At 39.5% G+C, this 13298-nt stretch overlaps 2 protein-coding genes across 3 annotated transcripts; both read right to left on the reverse strand.

Annotated features, from left to right (window-relative positions):
* Positions 1-2: 2 nt before the first annotated feature.
* Positions 3-5054, reverse strand: LOC115797410 (E3 ubiquitin-protein ligase TRIM39-like). Its single transcript, XM_030753988.1, has 8 exons — positions 4982-5054; positions 4145-4219; positions 3491-4065; positions 3218-3313; positions 2527-2760; positions 2223-2370; positions 2116-2142; positions 3-2032 (listed from the first exon to the last, which is right to left on the reverse strand). Exons 2-8 carry the CDS (start codon positions 4212-4214, stop codon positions 1458-1460), a joined length of 1725 nt encoding a protein of 574 aa, XP_030609848.1. The 5' UTR covers positions 4215-4219; positions 4982-5054; the 3' UTR covers positions 3-1457.
* Positions 5055-6233: 1179 nt separating this feature from the next.
* LOC115797409 (E3 ubiquitin-protein ligase TRIM47-like) lies at positions 6234-11259 on the reverse strand. 2 transcript variants are annotated; one of them, XR_004021410.1, is made up of 5 exons: positions 11191-11259; positions 7997-8604; positions 7091-7318; positions 6732-7005; positions 6234-6613 (listed from the first exon to the last, which is right to left on the reverse strand). XR_004021410.1 is itself a non-coding variant. In XM_030753987.1 (4 exons), the coding sequence occupies exons 2-4, from the start codon at positions 8510-8512 to the stop codon at positions 6982-6984; spliced, it is 768 nt and encodes a 255-aa protein (XP_030609847.1). In that variant the 5' UTR covers positions 8513-8604; positions 11191-11259; the 3' UTR covers positions 6236-6981. The 2 variants fall into 2 exon arrangements, 1 of the variants encoding a protein (XP_030609847.1); XM_030753987.1 differs by having other exon boundaries at positions 6236-7005.
* Positions 11260-13298: the final 2039 nt, after the last annotated feature.

Here is a 13298-nt window from a genome sequence, read left to right on the forward strand (position 1 = left end):
GTACAATAGTACCTTTGATGACTTTTATTAAAGCAACTTAAAATACACAAAAATGAAAATATTCTAAAATTTGAGATTGTTGTACAGATGCTACAGATGTCGTGTGCAAGTTAAACACTAGCCTGTACCAAAAGTCTGTGCCATCCTTCAAAAATACTTCAATCCAAAGTAAATGCATTGAACTTATAACTACACAACTGAAAAGAATGGGAATATAAAGCCCCTTAAAACACAATATTGCATTGCTGATTGTTATTACCCTCATGAAAGCAAGTTGTTGTTGCTGCAGCTCGTCAAGATGGAGGTAGTTTGTGTTCAGAACTACAACAAATGATCTTTAAGAACGAATCTGCCGACATCATTTCCGAATGATCTAAGAAATACAGATTGCAGGCCGACACCATCACGAGATTGTCCAACCAGCATTCAAACCTTTCAAAAATATTATACAAAGTTAAATTGGATATAATAAAATAACCTGTTAAAAAAACTATGTACACTATCATTTATTCATTTCTTCTTCTTTTTTGGATGTATTAACTTACTTTTCAAAAGTTGAAACTACAATTAAAATCTTATTTTAATACCTTTTGTTGAGAAAATGGCAAGGTAGCTATTAAGCAAAGAGCTGAACTAAAAATACACAATATTTGTTGAGTAGAAGTACAAAGTGAAATCAAAACATCACAACACAGTATCTGCAATTTGTACTTTTGTCTGATGACTTCACAACGTTCTAAGGAGCCATTTGGCAACACAACATAGTGTAAAATACACAACTCTGACTAACGACTGTATTTTAACCTCGCTGTGTCAAAATTACAGCGTCAGATCAAGAGTTTGTGTTCTGCTGTGTAACCTACACTCTAAGTCTAAACTGGCTCCCATGTTAAATAATAAGTAACGACGCAGCAGTTTTGGTTTGTGCTGTTGGCCCAGACCAGAGTTTAGACAAACTGCTTCTCTTTAGTGCTGCTTTAAAGGGTATTTGAGCATTAAGGCACATAATGGACAAACTGTTTTATTACTAGCTGGTAAAACCAAAAGGTATTCATGAAAAAGTGAAGCTTTAACAACACTAGACCAATCAGGTGTTAAACTATGTGTTCATTTTCATGTAGTGTTAATAATAATAGTTAATAAGGGCTAAAAGGACCTAAATCTACATTCCTCATAAAACATCTCATAAAACCTGGATTGATAACATCTTTTTGGGTATTAGACAGTCTTTAGACAGCCAAAAACATGGCTGTGCATCTCTATTAGTGGTCCAAGCCTTCCTATACAGCCTTAAATACTCCTGCTGGAGTGTTAATAAAGTTATTAATAAATCTTCCATCTACCACCTGAAAATGGAAATCCCCATTCATCCTCTAAAAAAGAAAAAACAAAAAACAAAAAAAAGAGTCAATGACCAACAAAATTCAGAACAGTGGACTGAAAACTCATCTCTCATTTCACACATCTCTCATTTCCATTGCATCCTCTTCACAATTTTTCCTGCCACAAATAATCAAAGGCTCAGAGTTTTTCTCTGCTTGTTTCACATGTGGGCTGAAGTATGGGTAAAGCTCAGCTTTGAATGAACACTCAGTGAACGAGTAGATGTGAGATTCAGCCGTCACGTCGTAGAAAGAGACGAGACCTTCCTCATAGTCCACAAACACTCCCACCCTCTCAGGTTTCTCGTTCAGGTGAAGACGGAGCGGTGGTGCTGTAAGGGCTGCATACTTTTCTCCTTCATAATGCACAGCAACCCAGTACCCATTATCAGGGTTGACTGTGAGCTTCCCCTTGCGGTTTGCATCACCTTTTGCTACGCCTATATCCCACCCAGTCTTCTTGCCGACCTCCACCTCCCAGTAAGACTTCCCAGAGGTTAAGCTGTTGAGTCCCACAACACTGCCAAAAAGATCAAATCTTTCAGGAGTGTCAGGTACTTCCCGGGTTTCTCCTCCATCTGTCACTTCCTTCCCATCGTCAGAAAGAACGAGGCGTCTGTGTGCAGAATCTGGATCCAGCTTTACATCCACTGTGAAATAAAACATTGAAAAAGTTCCATGATCTAAACAGAAAAGTCTAGTTTTTGAGAGGGAGGAAGTGTTATACACTTACCTGTAAACTTTGGGATTCTCTTCAGTTCTGTGAAGTGAAGAAGAGTTTTACATTGATTTAATTTTTTAACTTTTAGCATTGACTGCCACTTAGCTAGCTGCTCTTACCAATTGAAGTTAGTTTTTCCATTTCTTGCTCAATTTTTTCCAACATTTTTCTTGTGGTTTTTCTCATGGTGCCAAAGGACAGTGATGTATCCAGCTTTACCTCTTCCCAGTCTTTGATGTCTCCCATGTCTTTAAGAGATGGATACATCTGTGGAATAAAAAGAAAATAACAGAGAGAGAACTCAACAGACTGACAGGAGTGCTACACAAAACTTCAGCAGTTAATCCATTAAAAAAAACACCCAGATATACGTATAATTAGCAGCTAAATAATTATATATTAATGACACAAATTTTGCTCTACCTGCAGGAACAGGATGTGGTCCTCGAGCACAGAAATGTCATCCAGTTCAGAGATGGTATTTTCGATTTTGTTGATCTCTGCTTCCAACTCTTCTTTGAGGCCTTTTGCTTCTTTGTCCAAAACCTGCCTCCTGTCTTCTAGTGGCTTAAGGACTGTCTTCTGGGCTACTTCCACAATGGCAATCACAGCGCTGAACACAGCTTCAATATCCCACCACTCATTATCCAGCTGGTCCTAAAAATTAGAATGAAACTGCATCGTGTATTTGACATTTTACCTCATTTTCTTTCCCCCTGTTTTACATACTGCACTTGGAGATGTGGTACATATGTTACAGTATATAATGCTGTGAATTGAAAAACTGTAATGAGGAAAATTTAGCTTCTACAAAGCTGAAGGGACTTGGCCTGAGAACAGCACTGGCTGTTGGTTTAATAAAGGCTGTTAATGCTGAGAAAGTTTTATTGTTCAGTAAGTGTCAATTATTCCACTGGATTTTTGGGAGACCTTTGAGGACAGGGTAATATTTTGAAGCCAAAACTAAAATCATCGTCATCATTTTTGCAGTAATCTTTCATTTAAACTGCAGCACTGAATGACCATTGCGTTTAAAAAACCCGCTTTGCAGGTTTTGATTTGGCTGACTGATCTGATCGGCTTTTCACTCCAGGTTCATTTATGTTTTTCTTACCTTGCAGCTCTTTAGAGCCTCCTCAATCTCATTGATCTTTGTTTTCCTCTTGTTGATGTCCTGCGTTAACTCTGACTTTGTGTTTTTAAGTTCTGTCTGTAGGAGACAAAAATGATACATTTTCTTTTCACATTCTGTGATATGACATCATGAAATCTGTGCTCTTTTTAAGTGTATTTACAAATTGTTCAGCATGTTACAGTGGATGAAAGTAAAAACTGTAGTGTCAAGACTCAAATCAAATATTCAGGGGCCGTCTGTATATTAATTCACCTTTTTCTTGTCACACTCATCTTCAGTAGAGACAACCTCGTCCTGACCTTCTTCAATGCAGCGAACGCAGATACATGCCTGCTGCTTCCTGCTGTACAGCTCCAGGGGCCGTCCATGCTTTAAGCAGGCTCTTGCATCCAGATTCTCAACAGGTTCCACCAACTTGTGGCCCCTCAACCTTTTTGTTGAATAATGATTGTCCAGGTGATTTGAACAATATGATGCAAGACACACAAGGCAGGACTTCTTAGCCTTCAGCTTTTTCTCCGTGCAAATATCACAGGCCACGTCCCCGGGAGCTCCAGTGTATATGTCTTCACGTGTGTTTTTCTGTTGTTGGATAATGTCTCTCAGGACTATATTCACATCAGGAACCCTGACTATATATTTCTTGCATAGTGGGCACGTGCTGTCATTGTAATCACAACTCTGCTCCAAACACCGCTTGCAGAAGGAGTGGCCACAAAATGTAGTGACAGGATCTGTGAATTCGTCCATGCAGATGGAGCAGCGGAGATGATTCTGCAGCGAGCAGAGCTCACTGGGTGGTGCAGAAGCAGAGGCCACGTCTGGTTCTAGAGAAAACCATAAGGTAATCACTGAAGTATTTTTGGCATTTTAAAGAATGTTACTTTGAAATTCTTATTTTTTTACCTGGCTGATGAAACATGGCAGCATCAGCTGATGATTTAGCATTTTCCCCAGTTTTCTGGTTGTCAAACATTTTACCTGATTTAAAAAAAAAAAAAAAAAAAAAAAGCTTTAAAACAATATGGTCACTTACAACTACAAAAAAGGATGACAGCTAAAATCGAAGCTTTGACGTCACAGCTGACAAACCACAGCGGCCACTTGTACCTTTTATATAATGTAGTGTGAGTAAAATGAATTGAGTGAAATGAATTGAGGCAAAATTACAGAGTGACTGAATAGGAACAAATTATTACAGGAACAAGGAAACACACAACCATGAGGACGAAGCACAAAGGGAGAAGGAGACTGATAAATGAAACACAGGATAACAAAAGGATGGGAAACAGGTGGGAATACAGCTGGGCATCATTAATATAATAACCAGGAAGGAAGTAAACTAGACACAAGATGCAGAGACGAAGAGTCACCAAAATAAAACAGGAAGACAGCCACCATGTGATCATCTTACTAATATTTATGTGCATATGTAACTTCTCACTTTATAAGTGACAGTCAGCAGTTACACATAACACACTGGCAATATGGAGGCTACGATAATTACTTATACACTGAAGCTTTTTACTGGCAATTCCTTTCCTCTTACAGTCAGACACAAAGAACAGCTGAATACCAACATGCACTGTACATTGCCATCACAACTGAGCTGTAAAGTAATAATAGCGGCACACCCAGTAAATAACACACAGACAGACCCATAAAACATGCTATATCTGTCATTTAACACCAGTCTTTTTATATGAAGCTCATGTAAAAATTATATGTATACCGTAGTATTACCTTTCAGCTACTGAGATGATCTCTATCTGACGGGCGGCTACCTCCTTTTCTCTTTACTCCCAGTGTGTACGTGCCCTTCCTCTTGGACTTCCTCCCAGTGCTTAAGTTTCATTTCTCTTCATAAACCCAGCCATTCACATCCTTCACTCCAGGGACAAGTAGGCATGCAAACGAGCAAACAAATCACCTGTGTGGTTAGGGCAGGGCGTGTTGTGTGCTGAGCAGGTTCCCACGTATCACATAACAACATAGGCGTAGGAACCTGGGGGGGACGGGGGGACGTGTCCCTCCCAATATTGGAGACAGGCGCATTTGCCCCACCCCAAAAGTACACCGGCGGAGGAGAAAAATACTTGATTTTGAAATGGAGCGCTTTTAATTTGAAGGCGCAACATAGCGTCATGTCACTGCGCTCCCCCGCACCCCTCTGAACGGAGTGTTTGGGAGGCGGAGACATCGGCAGGAGTCAGAAACTCTTTTGAATGCGGTAAAACGGAACGGTCTGTCTGGGATGTAAGAATATGACTTCTTTATAACGTCTTGTTGTCAGTTTACTTTAATATATAGGATAAACTTCACTTACTGCACAAGAAGTCAATTTGCGAGCAGTTTGTGGCTGCAAATGAGATGCGGAACAAATATTTTGGCTCTTTTGCCTAGGCCAATGGTTTTAACCCTTCGTGTGCTCCGGCACCTGTTTGGCCAGTTATTAAATGCAGGGCTGTAAAGTGCAACAGCACACTTTGTTGTCAGTGAGGCACACAGCTTGTTGATTAAATGTGAGAGGTATCACTTTTATTTATATCTGTTGGTTATTATTTTTATTGATATTTATTTTTATTTATTAGATTTTTTTTTTCTTTCCGGCCAAACAAACAGAGTTTCAAACTGAATAGGCATATTTTAATATCTGTTTTTTACTTAAGGTTGATATTAAAAAGTGAATAATTTGTTCATTACATTATTGGTGAGGGTTCTTTCATGTCAGAAAGTTGTTTAATTAACCTACAGTCAACCTACAGTACATAAATGCATTTTTGACCAGTATTAAATGTTTTCAACCAATAAAACATATCAAACTTGTGTGCACTTGTGTGTGCTACTAAATTATTTTTGTGCTATTGAAATATTTAGCTTGCTAGTATCAGTGTGGCCACCTGATAAAGTAAGCATACAGCCCTGGAATGACATGGTCATTATGCTTGATAAAAGACTCAAGCCATTTAGTTTGGTGGTTTGCCCGCATCTTATCATTATAAAACATATACATGTGTAAATTATACATGCAATTATATATGTGTACACGACACTATTTTTCCAAGAAACATTTGAAAAAGAAGAAAGTAAAAGATCAAATAGCATTTTTTTATGCTTTGCTCAGATTTTGCAGATCTGTCAGGTTTCCGGTATGTGTCCCCCCAATAGTAAACTCATTCCTACGCCCTTGCACAACAAGGACATTTATTGCACAGAAATTGAGGTTTTACATTAACAAGCCCATCTACCGCTAAGCATAATTTTTATTTTACATTTTATTCATTATATCATCCACCCAGTCATAAGTTACAATCATACAACCAAGTCCAGCATTCCTGAGGTTTCCTGTTTTTGAAGCTCACAGTTTCTGTAAACCTGTGGATGGTTAAAATTCACATTATCACAAGCAGTTAAAGTAGAACTGGGAACACGCTTTTCTAAAATGCATTTGTTGTGTTTCTGGCAGAGTAATACATCAAAACCACATTCATACCTTTTTATTAAATGTCAGATGTAAGCAGCAGCTAAGCTTAGCTTAGCTTATATTGGCACAATGACTGGAAATCCTGGGAACTATCTAGCCTGAGGTGTAATTAGATTGATTTTATGTTTCAGACTGAGAGAAAGTCTATTGGCTGTGTCCTTATATTAAATTTAAAAAACAAAATGTAGGCATGATAGTGATCTTCTGATTTCCATGAACAAGAGAAAACTGTTGAATGATGATCTGCATGCTCCTCCAGTCATAAAGCTGCCTGTACAGATCTCTGCAGGGACAAGAGAGACGAAACTGAAATCAGTGATTGTTGTTTAATGTTTAATGCTGCAAAAAGTGTTTACCAGGAAGCAAACCTGTAAGAAATGGAGGCTGTCTTCTATCTCCAAGAGCTGTTCAAGCTCAGCGTTTCTGCTCCGGAGCTCAGCAATTTCTTCTTCCAGCTGTTTGAGCTCCTTATTTCTTTGCCTTGACACTTTTGGACTTTCTCCACTGAGGTCTGCAGTGAGCTTGATTTTCTCAGTTTTACTCAGTCTCTCTTGAATCCGTTGCTGAAGTTTTGTTCCCCTCCGTTTTAGACGAACCTGTGGAACGACACTGCGTTAGCACAGCTGTGCTCACAAAAAGCAGACGCACTTTTGTTGGGCTATTTTAAATCAAGTGCACATAAGGTTGTCAGATGTTGCAGTCCCGTCCACTCCCTAATCACTGATGTTAGTTTCTGCCACTTTGCCATCTGATGCAAAACAAGCCTCGATCTTCTTTGAGATCTTGAGAGCTTCAATCCACTTGGATGAAAATGAGCAAATTAGAAAGTAGTCCAGCAGCGAGCATCATCGCCTGTGATGAAATGTGAACATCTTTTCTAAACTATGTCATATCAGTGGCTTTTGCTCTTGTTTCATATGATCAGAGCTAAATATAAATGAATGAATAAAATGACAGCACATGAAGTGGCTGCAAACTCTGCAGATTTCCTTTGTGAAAAGCATTTTGACGGCTATGTTGATTACTTGTATATGCTGGTTTGATTTCTTTTAGGAAGCCACACGATACAATTTTGTTAAACAACATTCATAGCAAACGCCTGAGGTTATTATGGGATATCTTCAGCTTGTGAATTCAACTTTTGAGATTGGCAAATTCCATAGTCACCTTTAAGCACCTTGCAACTTTAAAAAGTTACAAAAGGAGTGCAAAATAATTGCAAAGAAAATCATTCTAATGTTGACATTAACTACACTGCAGTAGAATTCACTTACCTTGGTTTTTGAGGCTTCCAGGCTGATAGGAATTATGTGGTGGCTCCTGTGCTCCGTCTGCGCACACATGGCACAAATCAATGCCCGGTCACTCCTGCAGAATCTCTCCAACTTCTTCCCATGCAGTTTACACACAGAGTCCTCCAGGTTCTTCACCACACTGACCAGTAGATGGCGTCCAAGCTCTTCACTCTGGTAATGTGCTTCCAGATGTGTGGCACAGTATGAAGCCATGCACACAAGGCAGGATTTGACTGCGGGGCATTTTGTTGGGCAGGAGTCACAGGGAACCTCTCCAGCTTTTAAAGGCACAGCTGCTTCCACAGTCTGTAGTGTCTGGTCTGTTTTGAGCGGTGGCCTGGTGGGAAAGAAAGCCTTGCAAAGGGGACACTGGCAGGCCTCGCTGATTTTCCAGTATTCTCCAATGCATCCCAAGCAGAAGACGTGTGCGCAGGGGAGGGACACAGGCCTCGTGAGCTCATCCAAACAGATGCAGCACTCAGGAGGGTCTGACATCAGGTCTTTATGTGTCTGTGCAAAAACCTGCGGCCTGTTTTAGTGTGCTTTTAACACAGGTGATGATGACAGGTGTATTTAAAACAGTATATCTATTGAGAAAAGGAAGGTTTTATTAGCACAGATAGACAGTAAACATACTGTATCATAAAGAAACACCATAATTTTGCAGTTTTATAAATCAGTTCCTGGTTACAATCTGTCCAGAATTGCAGTCATAACAACAACAGCGATCCACTTTTTGTGCATTTAATTCAATTCAGTTTTATTTATAGTATATTCGCTAAATGAAGAAACAGTTGCCTCAAGGTGCTTTATATTGTCAGGGCTGGTGTTTGTAAATGAGTTTTGGCTCTGTGCACATGCACAGTTCATCAAGCACTGCTTTTGCAATTGTCCATGTTTATTGCTGTACTTATTCATTACAATTAATTTAGTTAAACAGATAAATTTGCAAAGAGATCCCAAGCTAAACAAAAGAGGCTTTTCCCCCTTATCTTTTGTATCACTTGGCAGGATCAAACATTAGTCGGTGCTGTTAAACACTGTGTGCTAGCCACTTGCATAATTTCAATGACACCTGTCTGTGATTACTTTGTATAAATTGTTTTCATGTTGCCTTATTGGGAGTATTACTATAAACATCACATGAATAGTGTTTTTACAGGCTCTAACTTTGTGCGCCACTCTGGTGCAATACATAAAACTGGCACCTTTAGTTACTATATCAATAAAATTTGATACATATAATACTTTGCAGAAGTTGTAAGCCACCCCTTGTTTCTTTAGGTGCACCGATTTAATGACACGTGGAAATATACGTGGAAATGCAGAATATAAGGCAAGAACACAGTTTGTTCTAACTAAAGTGCTGCTTTGGATGTTGGCTGCCTTTTGTTCTGTTCTCTGTCAAGATGATCCCACACTGCTTCTATTCAATGATGAGGCCAGCCCATGATTGATAGTGTTCCACTATGTGTTTTTCTATACAGGTATGCTTTTACTGCATTGGGATTATTTTAATGCTGAAAAATTAAGCTGTTGCCAATCAGATACTTTCCTAGATGGTATTGCCTGGTGTATCAAAATCTGAGGGTAATTTTCAGTTTTCACAAGACACCCAACACCACTGGCTGGAATGCAGCCCCACACCATGACAGAGCCGCCACCATTATTTTACAGATTGCTGTAGACACTCGTTGTTGTACCTCTCTCCTCTCTGTACAAATTGGTTTAAAGCAAAAATGTCAAATTTTGATTCATTACTCCATCAGACCGGTTGCCACACATTTTCAGTCCTGTTGTTGCGCAGTTTGCCATACCTCAGCCTTTTCTCACTGTTTCCATTATTTCAGAATGCCTTCGTGACAGCCGCCCTTCCACTGAGACCATTTCTGATGAGGCTTCAGTAGATAGTTTTTAGATCTGTACACGCCTACCAAAGCACTGAGATTTATGAACCAACTGCTCTTGAATATTCCTAGATCCAGGGTTTAAAGCAGCGCTGATAAAGCCTTTTCAGTGGAGGCTCATATATTTTGAAGAACCTACCTTTTCATCGAGGAGCCACCAAGTCTTTCAGTTTCATTTTAAAATAGTGTTAAAAACCTACTCATTCTCACTCGCTTTCAGGTCTAGTTAAGCAGGTACCCTGATTTTTATTATACAAACACAGTCTTTTTTACTTTTATTTGATTATTTTTAGTGTATATTTATTGTTGATTTAGTGACTGTTATGTATAGTGTATATTTTGTATAGCCTGTACAGAACTTTGGTTAACTCAGATTTTTTTAAGGACACACTGACTTATACCTGTTTGGTGATCGCATTGTTGGTACAAAAATACTACTTTATGCCTGTCAAACTGTGCTGTATTTGGTATTTTTCATAGATTTTTTGTGACAGGCTGCTAGTAACAAAGTGCCCGAAGATACTAAATAAAACTGGTTCTTTGCTAAGCTGTCTGTTTATGCTCGAAAGATTCATAAGTCAGCGTTGAGTGGCTTAACAAACAAAAATCAGTGCTCTGAAAATGGTCAGGTACAAGGACTCGACTGAAATGTCAAAAAAAAAAACGATTTGCTGTGGTAATGAATGAGTTTACAGGGTGAAGAGTAAAGGTGTGTCCTGTCAGTCAAACTGCTGACTCCATCAGGTGGCTGATCTCATATCTTCTTATGGGCAGCACCACATAGGCATGCACTGACATGCAACTGTAACAGTTTGTTCAAAAATGCACGCAATACTGGATGGACAAGTATGGGCCATTACTGCACATACACGGAGGGGGAAAAAATTCCTGCTTATTCAAGAGTGAAAGAATTCTGAATGTAAATCAGAGCCATATGGAAATCGCTTCCTCCCACCAATCACCATTCTCTATGATCCTAACAAAAAAATGAATGGCTACACTTGTCACAAAGACATACAGTACTCAAAGTAAAATATATATATATTTTGGATTGTGGATTTCTGCTCCTGTTCCTGAGAGCAACAGTACATAAAATGAAAATGACTCATTCATAGCTTACGTGACCTATCAACTATGTAAACAAGTTTGTCAAAATGTCAGCACACAGCTGTGTGCTTCTCCTCTACAACACTCTAATGTAACCGTTAAAACCTTACTTTTAAATAAAAAAAAAGAAAAGGGAAAAAAAACATAAAACATACTTACAATTCTCTTGTAACTGCCAGCTTGTCTGTCCTGAGGCTCTAACAACACTGAGCTATACTCTGCTCACTTGGTTTCGCTTTGAAGCAGATGCAGACACACCTATTGTTGGAAAAGGGGCTGGCCCTCCTGGATTTTTGCACACTCTGTCCAGCCCCATACCCTAGTGAGAAAAGCCAATAATGATGAAATATATCACGCGTAAATAAATGTGTTTACCATAAGTATCATAATGTATATCATAATGTATCATATTGTGTGTGCCATAAGCATCACTAAACCATTTGTGACGTGCAGTGGATAACACATTTACATTGTAAGTTGTTTGCCTTTATTTTAAGTAAATTCTGGCCCTTTATCAATGTTCACGCCTGACTTGGACAAGATTCTGCTGGTGTTGGCTGGCATTTTGAAGACTTCCAAAGTTTACAAGGTGCACATGAAGGCACCATAAAGTTCCTCTGTTTTATAGATGAAAGAGGCTGTGGTCACTACCATACAAGGTGCTGTACACAGTAGAACTCATGTGGAAGTTTTCAAGTGAAGATAGCGGAATCAGGCACACTCGAGTGTAAATACTGTGACGTGATATCGGTGCCCCTGAATAAACAGGATGTGTAATAACCAAAAATTTATTTAAGCATTTCAAGTTTATTTTCAGCTGGATGCAAAGTGAAAGCAAATGTATGCCGAGCCCTGAAAGAAACAGACCGGAAATAGAACTAATACTAATTAATGCCTAAATTACTTTGTTGTCACTCTTTTCCCAGCTAACCCCAGTGACTGCATGTCTTCAGACTGTGGGAGGAAACCCACACAGAGAACATTCAAACTCCACACAGGAAGAGGTCTAGGCAAAGGTGGAATCGAACCCAGGCCTTCTAGATATCATTCTAGCTGTGAGGCATCAGTGCTAACCACTGCACCACCGTGCTGCCTGACCCAGCTACAATCCAGTATCATCAATCCAGTCTGTTTTAAAACTGGTATAAACTAAATTTTTGGTGGGTGCAAATCATAATGGGTAATTTGATTTATGTCAGTATCTGTTGCAATTAGGGATGCGCCGATCCGATATTCAGTATCGGTATCGGTCCGATACTGGCCTAAATTACTGGATCGGATATCGGAAAGAAATAAAAAAAAATGTAATCCGATACATTAAATAACGTTTCGCTCACATTAGCTGCATTACAGGGGTCGGTCGTCTTCTTCTTCTTCTTGTGGGTTTGCGATTGACCAAACCAGCTTAGAGCTGCATTACCACCACCTACTGGAATGGAGTGGGGGATCAGGAGTTAGAAAACAACCCCCTCAGATCCTCCGTCGCTGCGACGGATTCCCTTTGACACTGAGCGATCATGGCTGACATGTTTTTCCGCCTCCACCGCTCTCTGCCTTGTTTGTGTGTTGTGCTCGCTGTGCTGAGAATCAGCTGTTATTTTTTTTTTTTCTACTTCAGCTCCCGGACATACTGCTAGCGAGCGCAGCTATTAGCACTGGTGACCGTCAGGTACCGGAAGGACCCCTTCCCCATCAAAATATTTTTGATACTTTAATCCCTGATTTGTGACTAAATATAGACCTGCAGTAGAAACGTATTTAGGAGAATGCTTGTAAATATAAAGCATTACAAGATTGCGCTCACACAGCCCCTAGTTTTTCACGTGAACACTGATGACGCAACAGCAGCAGTCAGCTGATTTACGTGCAGTCTGTCTGCACAAGCGGAAAGAGGCGGAGCCGGCACGCTCAGATGGAGCAGAAGGAAATGTTTTTCTAGTGTCCAAAAGAAGCCTTTTCGTCCCTGTAACCTCCATTAAACCTTTACTGGGAAACAGCTGGAGATCCTCTTATCAACCACCTGATCAGTAAGTGAAGAAAAGAGAACTGTAGCTGCTCCATCCACCCTGTTTGTTTCACACAGGGAAAAACTGCAGTACAGAAGTTAAAATATCCAGATGAACTGTTAATATGAAAAAAGTATTTCTTATCCAGTTACTTGGGTAATCAATATAAATAGAATACACAAATAATAAAAAATAATCGATAGTTGCAGCCCTAATGAAATTTGCAACATGCCATAAGCATCACCTTCTCACACATAAGCA

The sequence above is a fragment of the Archocentrus centrarchus genome, chromosome 18 (assembly GCF_007364275.1).
Source record: "Archocentrus centrarchus isolate MPI-CPG fArcCen1 chromosome 18, fArcCen1, whole genome shotgun sequence".
NCBI classification, from domain to species: Eukaryota; Metazoa; Chordata; class Actinopteri; order Cichliformes; family Cichlidae; genus Archocentrus; species Archocentrus centrarchus.